The sequence below is a fragment of the Penicillium diatomitis genome (genome assembly GCF_028827545.1).
Source record: "Penicillium diatomitis strain IBT 30728 chromosome Unknown utg000001l_segment0_segment0, whole genome shotgun sequence".
Lineage (NCBI taxonomy): Eukaryota > Fungi > Ascomycota > Eurotiomycetes > Eurotiales > Aspergillaceae > Penicillium > Penicillium diatomitis.
In genome coordinates this window covers 600,078-618,643 of record NW_026623173.1, presented here as the reverse complement: position 1 = coordinate 618,643, position 18,566 = coordinate 600,078, and the positions used below count along the sequence as shown (strand labels likewise).

General features: G+C 50.8%; 5 protein-coding genes across 5 annotated transcripts; 4 read left to right on the top strand and 1 right to left on the bottom strand.

Annotated features, from left to right (window-relative positions):
• Positions 1 to 3,352: 3,352 nt before the first annotated feature.
• N7539_000176 (uncharacterized protein) lies at positions 3,353 to 4,300 on the top strand (the record flags this gene model as incomplete). Its single annotated transcript, XM_056929780.1, has 1 exon — positions 3,353 to 4,300. One exon carries the CDS (start codon positions 3,353 to 3,355, stop codon positions 4,298 to 4,300), a length of 948 nt encoding a protein of 315 aa, XP_056794073.1.
• A 2,325-nt stretch (positions 4,301 to 6,625) lies between these two features.
• Positions 6,626 to 8,048, top strand: N7539_000175 (RNA recognition motif domain-containing protein; the record flags this gene model as incomplete). The annotated part of the gene is made up of 4 exons (XM_056929779.1): positions 6,626 to 6,828; positions 6,980 to 7,277; positions 7,363 to 7,611; positions 7,683 to 8,048. 4 exons carry the CDS (start codon positions 6,626 to 6,628, stop codon positions 8,046 to 8,048), a joined length of 1,116 nt encoding a protein of 371 aa, XP_056794072.1.
• An 856-nt stretch (positions 8,049 to 8,904) lies between these two features.
• On the top strand, positions 8,905 to 10,568 carry N7539_000174 (GTPase-activating protein GCS1; the record flags this gene model as incomplete). Its single annotated transcript, XM_056929778.1, has 4 exons — positions 8,905 to 8,949; positions 9,053 to 9,121; positions 9,239 to 10,012; positions 10,128 to 10,568. 4 exons carry the CDS (start codon positions 8,905 to 8,907, stop codon positions 10,566 to 10,568), a joined length of 1,329 nt encoding a protein of 442 aa, XP_056794071.1.
• Positions 10,569 to 10,923: 355 nt separating this feature from the next.
• Positions 10,924 to 13,669, bottom strand: N7539_000173 (mitochondrial elongation factor MEF2; the record flags this gene model as incomplete). Its single annotated transcript, XM_056929777.1, has 2 exons — positions 10,924 to 12,255; positions 12,329 to 13,669. 2 exons carry the CDS (start codon positions 13,667 to 13,669, stop codon positions 10,924 to 10,926), a joined length of 2,673 nt encoding a protein of 890 aa, XP_056794070.1.
• A 525-nt stretch (positions 13,670 to 14,194) lies between these two features.
• N7539_000172 (retromer subunit VPS17) lies at positions 14,195 to 16,057 on the top strand (the record flags this gene model as incomplete). The annotated part of the gene is made up of 3 exons (XM_056929776.1): positions 14,195 to 14,596; positions 14,675 to 15,128; positions 15,192 to 16,057. 3 exons carry the CDS (start codon positions 14,195 to 14,197, stop codon positions 16,055 to 16,057), a joined length of 1,722 nt encoding a protein of 573 aa, XP_056794069.1.
• Between the last annotated feature and the right edge of the window lie 2,509 nt (positions 16,058 to 18,566).

Here is an 18,566-nt window from a genome sequence, read left to right as displayed (position 1 = left end):
CGTTCCAGGCTTGGGTTTCGCAGTACGAGGACGGAGGAGAACGAGTACCCGACACTTAAACCAGCGAGTTGCCGACCCCAAGGGGAAAAGGGTGGGGAAGAAATTCAAGGAGAGAATTTTGGAAAACGCAAAGTTAATGACGAGAAAGGTTTGGTTCAGGTGGCCACATGTAAAGTCTTTTCTGAAACGACGAAACGGATGTCCAGGACGGGTCGGACGAAGATCACTCAACATTGTCGGCTTCGCAGTCACGGAATGTCGAGTATATGACATGCCATGAGTGATGTTTTGGTCAACGGGGGCACTCCCTACTATTGTCACAGACTGCAACGACATCATAACGGTCGCATGAAATGACCGAGCTGGACTTGGACTGCACGCCAAAATCCATGAGTCAGCTGGAGTCGGGTTCCAGCGCTGCTCTCAGCCAATACACTCTATTTTGCTGGGAAGACAGTGACGACGATCGCTGCTTTGAGCTTACTACTGGATTCACTCTACCGTCTCTACATGCGTCTGTAGTCCACTAGTCTGTCGTCTGTACAACGTACAGAAAAAATGACCTGGCCAACGACGTTTATTGCGATCAGAGGTCAAAGCTATGATTTCTCTTGTACCACCTACGCAAAGACGAATTCCCAGCCCGTCTTCCACTGGCTTCTGCTTGGCTGTCGATGACGATCTGCGCATGGGAAGTGGAGGGCACACCGGAAGGCCTGCCGGAACGAGGCGTCTCCGGGTCCGAGTGTCAACATAAAGTCAATCTTATCATTGCTCGCAGTGACTTTCGGTCCACAGTGATCGATAAGCAAGGCGCCTTCTATCGTGCCTGTCTGCGAGAGCGTGATATTGAGTGCATTGTTCAGCGTTGAACGCCTTTGTGATTATGGGCATTGGAAAGGCTGAGCCCATGAGGATCATAATGGGTCCAGGAAAGCTTGGTACAACCTGAGGGTGTGTCTAGAACTGTGAATTCTAGACGCACGACCTGTGGAGAATACATCCACCTAGTCCAGGGATGCGATATGAAGAGCCCGGGGTCAAGGACGACTTGCTTGTGCTCATAGTTTGACAGTATGAAACTATGAGACTATGAATGAGGGAGACAGGTGCCGTCCAAAGCGTATGCCAGCGACCGCTCGTGAGTCGTGAGCAACATTATACATGGGATCAGTCCTCCGGAGTCCAGGTCTCGGTCAACCTGGAAGACAGCAGGGAATGATGACGTTTGGGAGGCCCACTTGATGTTCAACGAAAAGTGGAGCAGACCGCCTATTTCCGCCCGTTAGGCCGCGGAGACTGTAAGTTTACCAAGTTCTCACTAACAGAGAGGCCTGTGCTAAAGTCCCTGTACCTGACCTCCATCCTTCCGTTAGCCACAGTCGTAAGTGTTGCCGTATTTGGGAATATCCTGTATATTAGCGGGCTTGACTCGCATGGACACTGACCAGAAATTATACACAAGCCAGAGTTACTAGACCATATGAGCTGAGCATGGTAGTAGTACCAGTACTGGTAGAGACTATCCGGTACCGATCACGAGACGGTGCTCGGCTACGCGGCGGAATGGCTCGCTCAAGCCCGCGGACTCTTTCGGGCTGAGCCGACCGCGGCTACAGTACGAGGATGGCCTAGTCGGGTAACTCGGGCTACGGAGGTAAACATTACAATGACAAGTAGTATTCGGTAGCTGGAGCACTACAGGTCATGATAAGAATCCGCCATGGAGGCTGTACTCTATCAGACTCATATCTGACCTGGCCAAGAGAAACGAGGGAACTTGCTTAGCAAGACCTGTACCTCTCTGCGGTCTACACCGTCGGAAAGTATGGATAAGACTACAAGACACAAATACGGTCGTTTACAAAACGGACGTCATCCGGTTCTTGAGCGATCCAAGCGGGGCCCAAGATCTTATCAATCTTTGGTACTGCACCATGTCCATTCTTGGCTTGGTCACTTATGGCGTGCCTATATAATTAACTATATACCTCTCAAGACTTTGGAGATCCTTACTGAATTTGTGGCTTCCTCATCCAAAGGTGGCTGACATTCACAATCTACACCACGATTCAACGATCAACGGGCTTGCTAAAATGTCTGAGCATGGGTACTGAATATAACTATCAATTCTATGTGAGTAAGTGTGGGCTCATCTCATGGACCACGTCTCTTTTTGAACTTGACCGTCCATACTTAGCACTAGACTAGGCTACTTAGAGGAGTTCTGATCAAGCAGATTGTTGACCCGGTAATAAAAGTGGCATCTAGCTACGAATATAATAGGGTTGCCTGCCTGGAAGTTTGACCATACAGCTCGTTCTACAGAGATATTGTATATTATCTTTTATAGCTGGTAATATCAGTAATACAGTGTTCGAAATAGTCGTGTCTATTTCCAACATCGACCGATGGCTTCCTCAGTCCTGCAAAGGAGATACTATACATCATCGGAGTCCGCGAATGATGTGGAAATAGATAAAACCTCTGTCAGAATAAAAACAGATATTCGCATATGATATATGCCTTACGAGCAGCATAGCACAAGATCAGTACTTACCTTCAACAAAGCAACAAAGCAAAGACTCAACTAAGCTATCGTCAGAAATGAGCAGAATCTCAGTCATCAAAGAAGTGAGTTCTGGTCGGCAGTGAGGTCAGCTCGTCTGATCATTAGTACATAAATCATGCCTTGGAGGCGAGAAATGCAGCCAGTTGACGGGTCTTTGCATTCAAAGCAGGCCTCTTTTCACTCATGTGGCTGCGTACTATGAATGGGCTGCGGCGTTCTTCCTTCTTTTCGATGTGATGCCGTGATGCATGACAGATTCTACCGAATAAACGACGTGATACCGCATAAACATTATAAGACGGTTACTTTACTGTCCCTGCCTCATAATGAACCTTCCAACACAAGACCGTCGCACTTCCTCGGTCTCTTTACCTATATCATGCGCTCACGGGAGACCTGGAGCCGTCGTAGGCTCCCACGCTCATTCTGGGCAAACTGCCCGGATTTCCTCTTCGGGTAATCACTGTTCGCTTGATGCCTGGGAAAGGTACAAACAATGCACGCGGTGATCGATACTGCCATGGAGCAAACTTTTTTGGTGGATGACTGGAGAGCACAGGCACTTCTGCCTGTTCGCACTTTGAGATCGACACAGCTATAAATATTGAGCTTCCACCCACTTCTTTCGAAGATCGTCCTCTTGACCAACAGCGCACCTCCTCCTACCTGCTGATCTTCCTACATACGAAGATCACTCGGCACTCACAAAGACCTCACAACTCGCCACTCAACTCTCACTCCACACCTTACTTCGACCTTGACCGTCGACTCACCTTCTTCATGGCTTCCAACAAGGACAACTGTCCCTCCTCCTCACCCCTTTCCTCCTCCGGCGCCTCTGGTACGAGCGGTACCAAGCGCAAACGACCAACCGATGGTGCCTCTTTCTCCTCTTTTTCTTCCGGGTCAGCATCAAAGAAGACCAAAGTCAATTCCTCTTCCGATGTCCCCGTCCCCGCCCCTACCGCCTCGCCATGTCCATACACGGACACGTTCTTCCTGGGCATGGCAACAGCCATTCGACAGACCTTCCCTCTTGCCGACTTCGCCCGCCACTATCGATGCAGCACGGACGACGTGGCCGACGCCCTTTTCGCCGTGGTGATGCAGCCCCTCTGTCAGCCTCCGTCAGAGGACCTGTCAGTTGCCGACGCCTGCCAGATCCAAATTGCGGACTGGCGTGAGCTGAAGGCGCAGGTTCCAGGGACCTGCATCCCACCGCAGGAGCCACAAGTCGCCTGCTCGGTAGATGAGGACCTCCAATCTGGGTCTTCCGGTTCGAATCTTGCGGTCACGGCCCCTTCGCTTCCTTCGTCTTCTCGGGCAGTCACGCCAGAAGGATCCCCCTCGCCTGTCGCTGCGTGTGGGGCCGGCTCACAGTCCCTTCCAGAGCCGGTGCGATGTGACCGTATCCCCGTCCAACGTCGCCGCTGGGTGAATGGCCGGTCGGTCTTGACAGGGTGTCCTGGCGGGTCTGACGACGAGTCTTCCGGTCTTGCGGGCCAGCTCGGCGTCATGACAGACGCGGAATTTGAGCAGCTCGTCGCTAATGGGCAGCTCAAGGCGCTCTTGAAGGACGACGAGGAAGAAGAAGCCGACCAAGTGGGCTGTGCCAACCCCGGCTTGGTTCGTCGCCGTCCCCCAGGAGGGAAGTGGATTTTCCCGTCTCGGTGGAGGGACAAGGAGTACTCGCGACCTGTCAAACAGGTCTCTGATTCCGGGGATTGAGGGTTCCTTGGTGGGCGTCGGTCTGGTTGGTGGTCTGGTTGGTGGTCTGGTCTGGCTGCAGGTTTGGTGGTGGGAGATGGCTCGGCGAGTGTGAGAAGCGAGAGCCGGGCTGGACCTGGTGCGCTCGATTCCTTCGCCTTTCTTGTCTGTTTTTCGGTGTGTTTTCTTTTCTTTTCTTCTTCTGAGTCGTTGTGCTTCTGTCCGATGTTTCTTTTCTTGGTCTTGTCGCTGTCTTGCTGTACATTCACGTATGATACCAATAGATTCTCCACGCTTCTTCAATTCTCTTCCCCTGCATTATGTGCCTCTTGGAAATCAGATAGTAGACCTTTCAGTCCCAACGGTATCCAATTCTGCAAGAAATCAGAGATGAAGAGCCGAGGTTGGTCAAGGTCAGGATTCGTTCAATCACAGCCAAAAGCAGACTGGCAGGTACCGATCCCTTATATGGGTAATGAGGATAGGAATTTCGACACCATTGTCACATCTCCATCCGGTGGGGCAATGTATTGTTATTGCCAGGGAGCTCATTGAAGGAGCCATGATCCCTGGGCGTGGGATCAATTGTAGGTTGAGAGCTAGTATCACGAAAGCAGGCGTGGACCGTCTACCGTCTACTTTACCCCTCGTGATCCGTTGTATACTAGGCACTGCTGTACTTGCCATTCAGTGTCCGTGTAGTGGAAGGTCAAGGTAGTCATAATCAATCCGCACTCTCGTTCCGTAGGTAGGGTATCGTTCCTTGACTTCAAGATATCACCTTGAGTCATTTCTTGCGCAAAGCCTTCGACTCAATCTTTCCTTGGAAATCGGCTCTCCTCGATCTGACATATCACGGGGGAAGAAGGGCAGATGCAGAACTTGGTAGTTGTAGAACATGGAGACGCACGAGCCCAAGGCAAGGCAATAATGACTGCACTTCTGCACTACTGCCAGGACTAGTGGAGCCGGCGATTCTGCCCATGTGGCAGATCGACCGGCCGCCAACTTGGTCCGCCCTCGGGACTCCGGAGTCTGGGCAGCTTCCCGCATGCAGAGCTGCAGATTCAGCTCGTCTAAGCCTGTCGGGTTGAGGATCTGTCGCGAAGATGCATGTCGACTGTTGAACCTTATCTTGTGAACTTCAGGGAATCATCATTATGTAATCCATTTGTCCTCGGATATAGCCTCATTCTCGCTCACATCTCACTGTTAACAGCTTGACTTTGAGCTATTCTTCTGGAAACAGACCACGTGGTCTGCAATTCATTATTGTGAGTGTACAGTGTACTGCACCAGTGCACAGCAAGAGATTAGAGAAGGCCATGGTAGCCCATCGAAACTGGGGAAATGGTGGCCAGAATGACATCAGCCCGCGTCGGAGCCTTAGTCAAGCGGGTGGGAACTGCACCGAAACGGAGGATCTATTGTAGTCGCCTGAGGGAGGCCTCGGTGAACATTTGATTTGAACTACTCTATTACGGAGTCCTGCTCTAGATGAACAACAAAAGCGCCAGAAGATCATTGAATGTCAGGGAATTCACCAAGGATCAAATAACCTGTCTGAGTCTAGTTCAAATAAACCTGGAGTTAGTGATCGAATCATGGTCCGGTCTACCTAGGACTGCAGCATGGATCTGGACCTTTCGACTTGCTTAGTAGATTTACGAGTTGCCCGACCGCCAACCTAGGGTCATTTTTTTGTCTGATTCTCGACAGCATACCTTGTTTAAGACATTGTATGGTGAGTGGGTAGGTACAAAAGAAGTGGTCACATGTCGCACGTGCTGTCAGCAGGGGTGTTCAGGGTCAGGTGTTTACCGTCCACATGCACAATGGTTGATGCGGCACAGGCTGCCTGCAAGTGAAGTTTAACGACACGCCCCCATGCAAAAGCGCCGAAGGGAGCTTTCCTCTAGGCATGCAGGCACCCCCGAAGCTCGTGCGGTCCCTGCAACTGCCGCCTAAAGTCCACGGTGCCTGCCTGGGCCGCCTTTACTCAACGCGTGAATACCTCACCGCCTCGTTGCTGCCTCCTCCTTTCCGCTTCCCCTTCCCACTCCCTCCTTCCCTCTTCATTCACGTCAACAACCTCAATCTGACCTGCTCTTTTCAAAACTCTTCCGTTTCCCCTCCTCCCCCCCCCCCCCCACCGGTATCTAGGGCACCAAGCTACCCTGCGTCTTCCTCCTCAGTTCCCTCACGGCAACAATTTAACCCAACGCTTCGACCTAAGGCAACTTAGTCTCTTCCGTTGCATAGCTTGACACATCACCCCGTTCGAGCTTCTATCTTGCACTTTCGAACCCAATTTCACCAACCTCCGTGTCACCCAAAGCCTTCAAAATGTCTGCCGTCGACGCTGTCGCCAACACCATGGCCGCGACCACCCTTAACGACACTCCCAAGACCAACGGCACCACTGCGGCCTCTCAGCCTACCGATGCTGCCGCTGCCAGCGCTGACGAGGGCCGCCGCCTCTACATTGGCAATCTGGCCTATGCGACCACTGAGGAGGAGCTCAAGGAGTTCTTCAAGGCCTACAAGATGTAAGTTGATTGCTGAGTTTCGCATGTGGCTGGGCCGACTGGGAGCTCCGTCCCCACCAAAAACAACGGCTCTCTCTGAGCTCCCAAAATTAACCCCGCCTTTTGTGCAATCCTGACGTGTCCGACCATGAGCTAATTGAAACCACCCCAGCGAGAGCACCTCGATCCCCGTGAACCCTCGCACCAGCCGCCCCGTTGGATACGCCTTTGTCGACCTCGCCACTGCTCACGAGGCGACTGCCGCGGTCGAGAACCTTTCTGGAAAGGAGATTCTTGCGCGCAAGGTGTCCGTTCAGTTGGCTCGCAAGCCCGAGCCCGCTGAGGCCAAGGAGGGTGTCACCAGTGGTGGCGAGGGTGCTAGCGGCAATGAGGGTCGCAAGCGCACTGGTGGCCGTGGCCGCGGCCGTGGTCGTGCTCGTGGTCGCGGTGGTCGGGCTGCCCGTGGACGTGTAAGTTGACTATCCCATCCCACTCGCGCTCGCTTTTACTTTGTTGAGAGACTAATCTCATTCTTCTTTCTTTCCCCCCGAATAGACTCAGGATGGACAGGAGCCAACTGAGACCACCACCAACGCCGCTACCACTGCTCCTGCGGCTACTGCGGACGCCACGACTGTGAAGGATGCCACCAGCGAGAAGGCACCATCTGTCACCGAGGGTGCTAAGCCCGGCAAGGCTCGTGCTCCTCGTCCCCAGAAGCAGCGCGGTCCCCCCGAGGATGGAATTCCCTCCAAGACCAAGGTCATGGTCGCCAATTTGCCTTATGATCTGACTGAGGACAAGGTACGTTGCACTACCCTAAAGCAAACAGATGTTGTATTCCCACTCCTAACGACTTTTTTCCATCTTGTTAGCTTAAGGAAATCTTTGCTGCCTATTCTCCCGTGTCGGCCAAGGTCGCTCTGCGCCCCATCCCCCGTTTCATGATCAAGAAGCTGCAGGCTCGCAACGAGCGCCGCAAGACCCGCGGCTTCGGTTTCGTCAACTTGGCCTCTGAGGAACTCCAGACCAAGGCCGTCAACGAGATGAACGGAAAGGAGATTGATGGCCGCACCATTGCCGTCAAGGTCGCTATCGACAGCCCCGGCAAGGAAGATGACGTGAACGCTGCTGCCGATCAGTACGAGCAGAACTCGGCTCCGGCCCAGGCTGCCTCCACTGCCGGCCAGGAGGAGAACGTTGCCCCCGCTGATCCTGCGGCTCCCACTACCGCCGCTTGAGCTCGCTCTTTGACAATTTGAACTCGACCGCAGATCTCTTGATGAGCCGGTCCCGTTGCTGAACACCCGCTCGGGGCTTCTTCATGCGCATCTGCGGGCTTTCTGGGTGTGATGACTGTTTCCTTTTCCTTTACCCGATTTGTTCTTCACTATTTTATTTTTTTTGGATGTCATGGAAATGACCATGCTGGAGCGTCATCCTTGCCGATACCTCCAAACTTAACGACTTTTGCCTTGTGTCCTGTATTAGCACCCATTTCACTAAATGACGACGACATGCCATTGGCTCTATCTGTGGATTTGCTTGTAAATCTTTGTAGATACGTGTTCAAGGGGTCTATTATCGTTGCTGTGCAGGCTGGAAAAAGCTTCGATTCGAGTTCTCATAGACACAGCCAAGTAAAAACTGAGCATACACATATCCGGGATAGCGGACAGTTCAGAGTTATTGGACCTGGCGGTAGATTCGGGGTGTGATAACTTGATAAGTGACTGCCGTTGCTGATCCGCAGCCAAAACATGTCCGTTCATCCCACTCTGCGTTGCGGCTGCCACTCATCTCACCTCTTTCATGAGTCGTTCTCGATTGCTGACGTGGTTCGACCAGTCTACCTGATCGAAGAACTTCTGGGGCTTGTTGCTGGCTGAATATTGCCCAGACCCACGCCACTCTTGCGCTCAGACTATCAAGTCGACCCCAGACTCCACCCCTCACCTCCCGTGCGACCCTCGAATCGGTTCGGTGTAGACGGTTGTCGCCCGCTATCCTTGATCTAAACTTCCAACAGTGACACACTTCCAATTGCTGCGTGCGGAACATTACCACTTGATCCGAGATTGTATCGAGTCGTCCAATATGTCGTCGCGAATGTGGGAGGTTGATCCGGAGACGAAGACCAAGGTACGCTTCTTTGTGAACGTGGCACATCGGACGGACCCAGGAGATCGGACTAGGAACTACGACAAGGGCAAGACTGACTTTAATTTTGACGCTTTCTTATTAGCTTCTTGCGATCTCCAAGACCAATGGCAACGATAGGTGCTGCGACTGTGGCGCGCCCTCTCCACAATGGGTATGTTGGAACACCCATCCATCTCTTCCTGATCGCTGAATGCGCACCGCGACTATCGCAGCTGGAGTCGAGCTACGAAGAACTTGGGAGCTAACGGATTCTTCGCTTTCGCTACAGGCCTCGCCGAAATTCGGAACCTTCATCTGCTTGAACTGTGCCGGGACGCATCGAGGCCTCGGTGTTCACATCTCCTTCGTGCGCTCGATCACCATGGATGCCTTCAAGCACGCAGAGATTCAGCGGATGGAACTAGGTGGCAATGAGCCTTGGAAGTCTTTCTACGATGCGCATCCCACGACCGTATCTGAAGGCCGTACATTCGAGGACTCCACCATTAAGGAGCGATACGAGGGAGACGCAGGCGAGGAGTGGAAGGAGAGGTTGTCCTGTAAGGTCGAGAGTCGCGAGTATGTGCCCGGCCAGGAGAAGAAGAACAACGTGCCAGTACCGCGGTCAGAAACGCCCAAAAGTCTGAGCGGGGCTCGAACTGCATCACCCGCTGCGTCGTCGATTCGTTCGCAGGATAGCCATCGCGGGGTTGGCGGCGTGCCTACAAAGAAGGAGCAGAATGAAGCCTACTTTGCAAAGCTGGGGGGCGAGAATGCGACGAGGTCGGACTCATTGCCGCCCTCTCAAGGTGGGAAATTCACTGGGTTTGGTGGGGGCTTGCCTCTTGCGACTGCTGAGCGTCGGTCATCGCCATTTGGTGGGTTTGGCGGCTGGGGCGGCGGCGGCGGTGGTGAAGCTGGCTCTGAAGGAGCTCCGGCTCTTGATGGCCTTCAGAAAGACCCTTTGGGTACTTTGACCAAGGGTCTGGGCTGGTTCGCCTCCACAGTAGGCAAAAGTGCGAAGCAGGTCAATGAATCATTCTTGCAGCCCACGGCCAAGCAGGTAAGGACTTGAAATGATATCCCCCTTCCTTTCACTCGTCACTCTCTCAAGTGACTGCAGCATCTTTATTTGATACTCGATCGACCAAGATACTGACATGAAAAACACCCTCTAGCTGGCCGAATCCGAATTTGCTGCCCAGGCCCGTGTCCAAGCCGCGAGCTGGGGTCAGAACCTACAAACAGGTGTTCGGGGCGCCGCAGATCAATTCAATCGTTTCGTCGAGGGTCCCGACGATGCTCGCTCTGGGGCTGCTCGCTCCCGAGTCGAGCCCGAGCGCCGAGAATTCTGGGACGATTTCTCGTCCCTCGGCGCACAGGACCGAAACCCTTCCCATGAGCGCAGTGGTTCACGCTCGGACAACATCGGTACCGCTGCGATGAGGAAGGGTCCTGCGACGAGTGCCGCGTCTCCGTTGGCTGCTTCTATGTCCGCTGCTTCATCCGGTAATGTGACTGCGCCGTCGGTTGCTGCCAAGACTGAGGGCGATCGTGGCGCTGCTGCTGTTCCTTCGGGCGCCGCGAAGTCGAAGGATGAATGGGATGATAACTGGTAATAGTAAATTCCTGTACCAAGGGCTCATATATCGTTTCAATACTCTCTGTTGTTCATAGGTTGTTGCTGCATTTTGCCATTTGTGTTTTTCTTGTGTCGAATCATGGCGTCTGCGGTATTCATTTGGACGTGGTGTGTTTATGACATGGGCAACTCACTATCACTACGTGTCGAGTTTCTTGTGATTGAGATTTTTTTTTTCGAGACATTCCAACACCTGCCCTTGAAGAAGAAAATGACATCTGGAAATGGCCAAAAGGGATATAGTAGTATTGTACACGAGAAGGTTGATACAAATGTTATACATCGGGTTCATGTTGCACCCAGAACCTACTAACGAAGTAGGTGCCAACACCTTAGAATCCTCCTCTCAACTCAGCAAGTACAGCCTTTTGCCTTGGAGTAGACATATTCTCAAAACGATCGACACTCATAACAAAAGTTCCCCTACCAGCAGTAAGACTTCGCAAATGCTTCAAGTACCCGACCATTTCCTTCAGGGGCACCTTGGCAGTGATAGTGCGAGGACGGGACACAGCGGTAGGGACATCGTTTCCAATCGAGGGACTTTCGAACGGATCGGGCGGCGCATACACTCGCTTCGGGTCAATCGGGCGAGGAGCGTCTTCTATGGATGTGTTTGAGGCATCTGTGGCTGAGAGTGGGACCTCCTCGTCCAAGGAGATAATGTGCCCACCCCGGGAAGAGGAGATGTCGTGCACCACCGAGCCGAGACTCGCTTCGTCTACGCTGATGATCACGTTCATGACGGGCTCCATCATCACGGTCCCCGGACCTGAGAGGAGATCACGCAAGGCAGCGGACGTCGCTTGTCTCGCAGCGGCTGAGAGTGCGGAAGTAGTCGTGTCAGACCCGAAGAGATGCTCTTCAGGGTTGATGGTTAACGTGGTTCGTGTGTTGTGCATTGGAAATGTGAATTGGGGCCCACGTGCAAGAGCTGCAAGCGCACCATTCTGGAGGGCAGCGCGAAGAGAGGACACTTCTAAACCTGGTGGGAGAAGAGGGCTTGCTTCTTCGTCATTTCGGGACGAGCGCTCGACTTGCAGGCCGGGGACACGGATGACGATCTGGTTTCCTTCGACAGTCTCGGCCAAGAGAGTATCTTCGTCGGCAACTTCGGAAAGGTCTCGGTCATCAATGGGCTCAACCACTGCTGTGCAACCTGCTTTACCGCGCCGCCCAGCTACTTCTTTGTCGAAGATTTTGGTGACGACGTTGGATGCACCCAGTCCGGTCTCTCGATAACTGATTTCGATTTGGCCCATCGATGCCTTGGCTTTGAGATCGTTGATAAGTCGGTCCCGAGCAATCTCGAGGTGAAGTTCGCCCATGCCGCTGAGCAGAGTTTGGCCTGATTCTTCGTCAATACTCACGTGAAGACTGGGATCTTCTCGAAGCAGCAGAGCTAGTGTTTCATGCATGCGCTTCTCCTCACTCAGACTGTGTGGCTCAACACTTGTGAAGAAGACAGGAGGAGGGACATCAATGGGTCGAAGTTGAAGGCTGGTCAGTGGCTCTGGTGGTGTAGGCTTGTTCCCAGCATAAGACAGCAGTGTATCCCCCGTGCGGGCATGTTTCAGCCCAACGACGACTCCAATGTGTCCAGCCGGAATGCTGTCCACCTCCACAGCCTCATTCGCATACATTTTTAGCAGCCGCGGCGCGCGCTCCGAGAGATGCAAATTGGTGTTGAACAAAAGACTATTGCGATCCAAGGAGCCCGAATATACTCGCACGTACACCAGAACGCCCCGCTTGGGGGTCGTTGACGACTTTGAAAGCAAGTGCACAGCTCTGGAGTTTCGAGATCGCATCTCTGGGGTCCGCAAGAGCTGTAGCCTTCTTTTTCTTTTTGCCCTTGACCGGGGCAGAGGCCTTCTCAGTCTGCTCCAAGATGAGGTCCCCAGAGAGCAAGCGCCTGAGCCCCCCAGTTACTCCACCAATGCTGACCTCCGGGTCAGGGCTCTCTGGCGGGCTAGGAAGGAGGTTCACCACTGAATCGAGCAGAGGCTGAACACCCATATTGCGGAAACTTGCTCCAGCAAATACGGGAATCACCTGACTGAACTGATCAAGCACGCATCGCCGGAGACTACTGATGATGGCCATAGAAGATACCGCAAGATGATTCTCATCACACTCGAAGAATTCTTCCACAATGGCGTCATCTTTTTCGCTTAGCAGCTCAACTAGCGCAACGCGTGCATTACGCAGCTCCCGGGCTAGGGAAGGTTCTTCAACCTCCAATTGCTCCAAACTCAGCATCTTGACGGAACGGCCGTCGTCGCCCACTTTATACCGCAAGCCTTGCAGATTGATCGCGTCCGCGACACCCACGAAAGCACCGTTGCCGCCTTCAAACCAAGGAATCTGACAGACGGCCGGGTACACGGCGAGACGAGAGCTGACTTCTCGCACAGTCCTGCCAAAGGCAGCTCCATCTCGGTCTAGCTTGTTCACGTAGATAATGCGTGGGATTTGGTAGGTGCTTGCTTGGTGCCAGACTTGCTCGGTTTGAGCCTCCACACCAGCCACGCCGTCCAGAATACAAACAGCACCATCGAGAATTCGCAACGAGCGCAAAACCTCGAATGTGAAATCGGCGTGTCCCGGAGTATCTATCAAATTGATCGTGTGGGACACCGCCGACTTGGGCAGTTTGGGGTCGCAATCAATCTGCTGACCCTCTGCTCCTTCCCCCGGTGGCCAGTGGAAGGTGATCGCAGCGGATTGAATTGTGATTCCGCGCGCTCGCTCAGCAGGAAGGAAATCAGTCACTGTCGAACCCTCGTCGACATCTCCAATGCGCCTGGTGAAGCCGCTATAGAAGAGCATCCGCTCTGTCGTTGTAGTTTTGCCTGCATCAATGTGGGCAATAATTCCAATGTTACGTGTGCGGTCCAGCGTATCTGTCTGCCACTTGGACACCGAGGTGGATAAGTATCGACATTTCCCACTCGTAACTTGAGCTATTTTGGTATGAAGTGAGCTCTTTGCAGGGCCGGCCCGTCTTGTATGGAGTGTTGACCCTAAGCTCCTCCACCCAGCCGAGGGAGGGCGAAGTAATGGTGCCGCGACCATCTTCAGTGTGGTGCATGCGCTGAAATGAAAGCGAGACTCAAATTCCCATGTTCAGGAAGCACTACCGACACATAGAGACAGGTAGACCAAAAGTCTGTGCACACTCGTCCTGGCAAGTCGGTCAGTAGAGTTGAGTTATTTGTTCACATGAGAAAGGAATGACGGCTAGCCGGGCAAGTCTTGGCGCACGCACTTCATCCGAGACGCCATACGTAACCTCCTCCGTCCGATCAACCTTTCGGCGTCAAGACTCAGTTCCCTCGTGTTGCTGCTTCCGTTCGTTTCCTTGGCGCCATCTTTGGACGCTCTCACAGAATTGTCATTGAGATAATCATTTCTGAGCGAGAGAGGTATGTGCTAAGCAAAGCCTACAAGCGATTCGATCATCACCGTGGGAGAATGCTCCCTCCGCCATTAATACTGACGCCTTCCGTCACTCGCACAGCTCGATTCCCCCTTACCCCTCTCCTTCCTTTCACTTTTCTTCCCTCAAAGCGCTCCTTGCCTCAATCCCATTCATCTTAAATGGACTACTCAGCCATTTCCAATGACCCAGAGCACCCTGCGGGTGCGTCTCCCTGGGGGTCTCCGCGCGCCGACCGACCAGCTTTCCCCGCCTCAGTCAATGGCGAGCAACCGGCCTCTCCGCTAGCTGCTCAACGCCAATCATCCGAGGCTGCTACCAGAGACAATGACGATGTAGCTCAGGCGGCAGACTTGTCAGCACAGCTCCAGAGTCCGCAATTGGGTGATCCCGATTACGATGAACCATTTGCTGCGCAACACCATCAGCAACTCCCCGCACGCTATCAAACGGGGGTAAGGCAAGCCTCTCGACCAACGCCGCCCGCCTATAAGATCCAAGCCAAGATCACAGGTCTCGAGAGGACAGGAAAGAAAGATCCTGTTCTTCGATTTGATGTCCACGTGAGTCAACAATCGTGATGCGCGTGAGCTGGGTCTGCCGCAATGGATAGCTAACGTCGTACTTCTCTTCCGACAAAGACCAATATTCCAAAGTTCCGTACAACTCAATACCGCGATGTCCGCCGCACCCACTCCGAGTTCATTAAGCTCGCCGACCATCTGCTCTCCGCCAACCCGGAAGCATTGGTCCCGGCAGTGCCTCCTCCCGTAACTCCTGCTGGCGCCGGAACTGAGGAGGACGAAAATCGGGTCAAGGCCTCTATGCAACGCTGGTTGAACACCATATTGAGCAATGACATTCTGATTCAAGATGACGAGGTCATGCTGTTTGTTGAAAGCGACTTTGGCTACAGTCCGGTCTTGCGAATGAAGCAGCCTGCGACGGGCGTTCGTCGTAAAATGCTAAAACAGTTCGCGCCTCCTCCCGATGACACTCCAGAACTTCAAGCGGCGCGTCCCACTGTGAAGATGTTTTACTTGGGGGCAATGGATACGAGTCACAAGGTTGACCGGGTCGTTAAGTCACGGAGAGGTAAGAAGTCAAGTCTGGGTCTTGAGCGACGTGCCCGATGTGGTAGCTAACGTGGAAAATCAGGTGTTGGACTGGCGGAGTCTGATTTCGGTGTTAAGCTCGGTCAGATGGCTGTGCAAGAAACACACCCTGGTCTTGGTATGGCCTACCGAAAGCTTGGCAAGATCATCCAGACTGTGGGTGACTACCACGCAATCCAAGCTACTGCCGAAGCTACAACTCTGGGCGAGCCATTGAGTTATCACTCGTCCGATGCCTTCATTGTCAAAGAGACCCTCACGAACCGCCACATCTTGCTGCGAGAGCTGCTTCAGGCCCAGCAGACTTCTCGCAGCAGACGGTCAGCAGCTGATCGATTGAAAGTCAGCTCTTCAGTCCGCTCCGATAAAGTGGATGAGGCACTTAGCGCTCTTGAAGAGGCTGAAAGTCACGAAGACTACTTGACCAAGCGCACACAGCGTGTCACGACAAATCTGCTGCAGGAAAAGCGAAAATGGTTCGACCGTACTACCAACGATCTGCTTTCAAGTCTACGCGAGTACACTTTGCGTCAGATCGAAGCCGAACGACGGACTTTGGCCACATTGGAAAGTGTACGACCTGACATTCGCAGCATCGATGCGTCCGGTGGTCTGAGCCGACTGGGTCGTGAAGCGCATCCCGCCGTGCGCCGAGCCAACATGTCGTCCAGCCAAGGTCCCAAGGGTGATGCTTGGAGCGGCATCCCACGTCGATCTGACACCCTGGGTCGCAGCATGAGTGGAAGCTTCGCTGCTCCCGGTGAGGAAGAAGGCGAGGAAGACAACTTGACCGAGTCCACTCATGGTCGAGCGCGCGCAACCAGTCAGGTTGGATCTATCGCCGAAGAAGATGACGACCGACTTGACGCTCGTAATGCGGCTAGTCGACTTGCCACCAGCACGTTCTGATTTTGGCCCAACACGTCATGTTTAATGGTGAGCTAATTCTGTAAATTTAGCCTGAACACGACTACGTGATTCCCCCTTATCTGTTTCTCTTGTCTTTATTTGCTCTTTCGTTGCGCGTGATTCTTGAACACTTCAACCTCTGAATTTCGAATTGTGAATCGACTCAAAGACTCTTATTGACGAAGTCTGAAAATGTAATCTGGATCGACTACCTGTTTAGTAAATCAGTCATCGAGCCGTCCTAAACATCAGCAGTGTTTCGGCGGTAGTCATCCAAGGCGTGAGACCTGGAGCTAGGCAATCTTCGGAAGGAAACAATATTGACTTATTGAAAACAAAACAGCCGACGAATCAAAACCGCTTTATCGGACAGATATTGTATATTAAATCATAAACTCATCGCTTCGTATTCACGTAAATGACAAGACAGACATGTCCAAAAAATCTCATTATACATTGTAAAAAAAAAAATGAATGCTTCAGGAAAATGTACTTTGTCTCCGAGAGCAAGACGCCAGGTAAGGTGTAAAAGTTAGTAAAGGAGAGGCTCGGTAACGTAATCCACGGTCACCCTGGACACACGGTCACCCTGGACACCTACCCCTATTAGAAAATTTCAAAATCGATTATCTCAACCAACACCTATTAATTCAACTAAATAACACGATTTTTACATGAAGTAATCCTATGGCTAACTTGGCCATATCCACTGTAGGTAGGCGGAGCCCTCCTGACCGGTTGCATTAGCTGATTAGGTAAATCGGGCCCTTTATACGATACTACCTTATTAGCTTCTACTGGCTGAATTAGCTGCTGGACTAGCTGTAGGCCCTCTTCGATTGTTAGGCCTCCCTCGTGTGTAATCTGCCTAGTTAATCGAGTACGCTTTTGACGTTTCTTTTTATTCGCTGCGTGTAGGTTAGCGTTATCCTGCGCTAGTAATATACCGCTATATAATAAGAGATAGGCGCCCTTGATAATCTGATTAAGTATAAGTTTTAACGGCGTAGGCCGGCTATTCGATCGCTATTTAAGAAGCTCTTTAAGTATAGAAGCTTATTATAAGTATAGTAGGACTAACTTAGGATAAGGATAGGATATAGGAGGGTAGAGGGCGTATACTACGTCTACTACGTATACTATATATACTATCTTAAAACTTAGGATAGACTATAGCCTCTTCCCTTTTCTTTTTCTCCTCTTTAGCCTTTAAGATTCTTAATACTACGTAGCTAAGTTAAATAAAAGTTTCTAAGTCCTTCTAAAGCTTTTCTATTCTCGTATATAATATTATCTTAAAGGCTCGTCTCTTCTTTTTTTTAGAATCTTTTTTAAAGTATTAATCGGGTAGCGAGGTACTATATCCTCTAGCTACCCTAATAACTTTACTAATACCGAACTAATATAACTAGTACCGAAGCTATAATAGTATAATTACGCGAGCGAATCTCCTCTGTAGAATAAACTCCTCGTAGAACCTCTTTAAATTTTAGCTACGAAGACGCTAAATATAAACTCGAAACCCCGGAATAGCTACTTAAGTAGATTTCTAGTAATACTCGAGTAGCCTTCTAAGCCTTAAAGTAGGAGACAGAAAAGAACGAATATCTTACTAAGTAGATTAAATAGTTAACTAAGGAAAACGAGATATTAAAGTCTCTAAATACTATAGAATAGACTCCGGAAATCTAGTATATAGAAGAAGCTTACGCTAGTCTTTATACTAACTATAATAAGACTACTAAAGAACGCGATATACTAGCGACCGTAATATAATTTATATAGATAGATTATAATACTAATAGAGGAATTAGTTTAAGTTATACTATATCTAAGGCTAAAGGACTCTACTATAAATTAACTAAGATTCCTAATCCTCCGATACTTAGTAATAGTAAGAAAGTTAAGTTTAAAGATTAGGAATTAAATATTCTTAAAAAACTTAAACTAAATTACGATTACTATCCGACTAAGAAGTACTATATTATATATACTAAGAGTTAATATAAAGGAAAAGTACTAATATATATTAATCCTTATATATATATAGATACTACTAACTAGTATAAGAAGCTTAAAAAGATACTAAAGTATCTAGGAAGTATCTTTAATAACCTAGATTATAAGAGACTTACTATAACTCCTAGGTAGTATAGCTATAATAATCTATATATAGAAGAAGGAAGGTAAAGTAACTATATCCTATATAATAAAGAAAACTAAGACGAAGGGGAAAAAGGAAAGGAAGAAATAAGGAAGGTAAAGTACTATCTTAAATACCTATTATAGGCGGGGCTATAGTAAGGCGGTAGAATCCTTATAGAAAGTCCTAGATAGAAGGTTCCTCTATAGAAGTAAACCGAAAGATAAATAATCCTTAGGCTCTAGCGTATATATATACGTAAGACTTCTATTAATAATATATAGGTAAATATCTAATCTTATAAACGTAAATGTCGATTATATAATCTCCTCCTTAACTCCCTAAGTCTATATCTATTAACTAGCT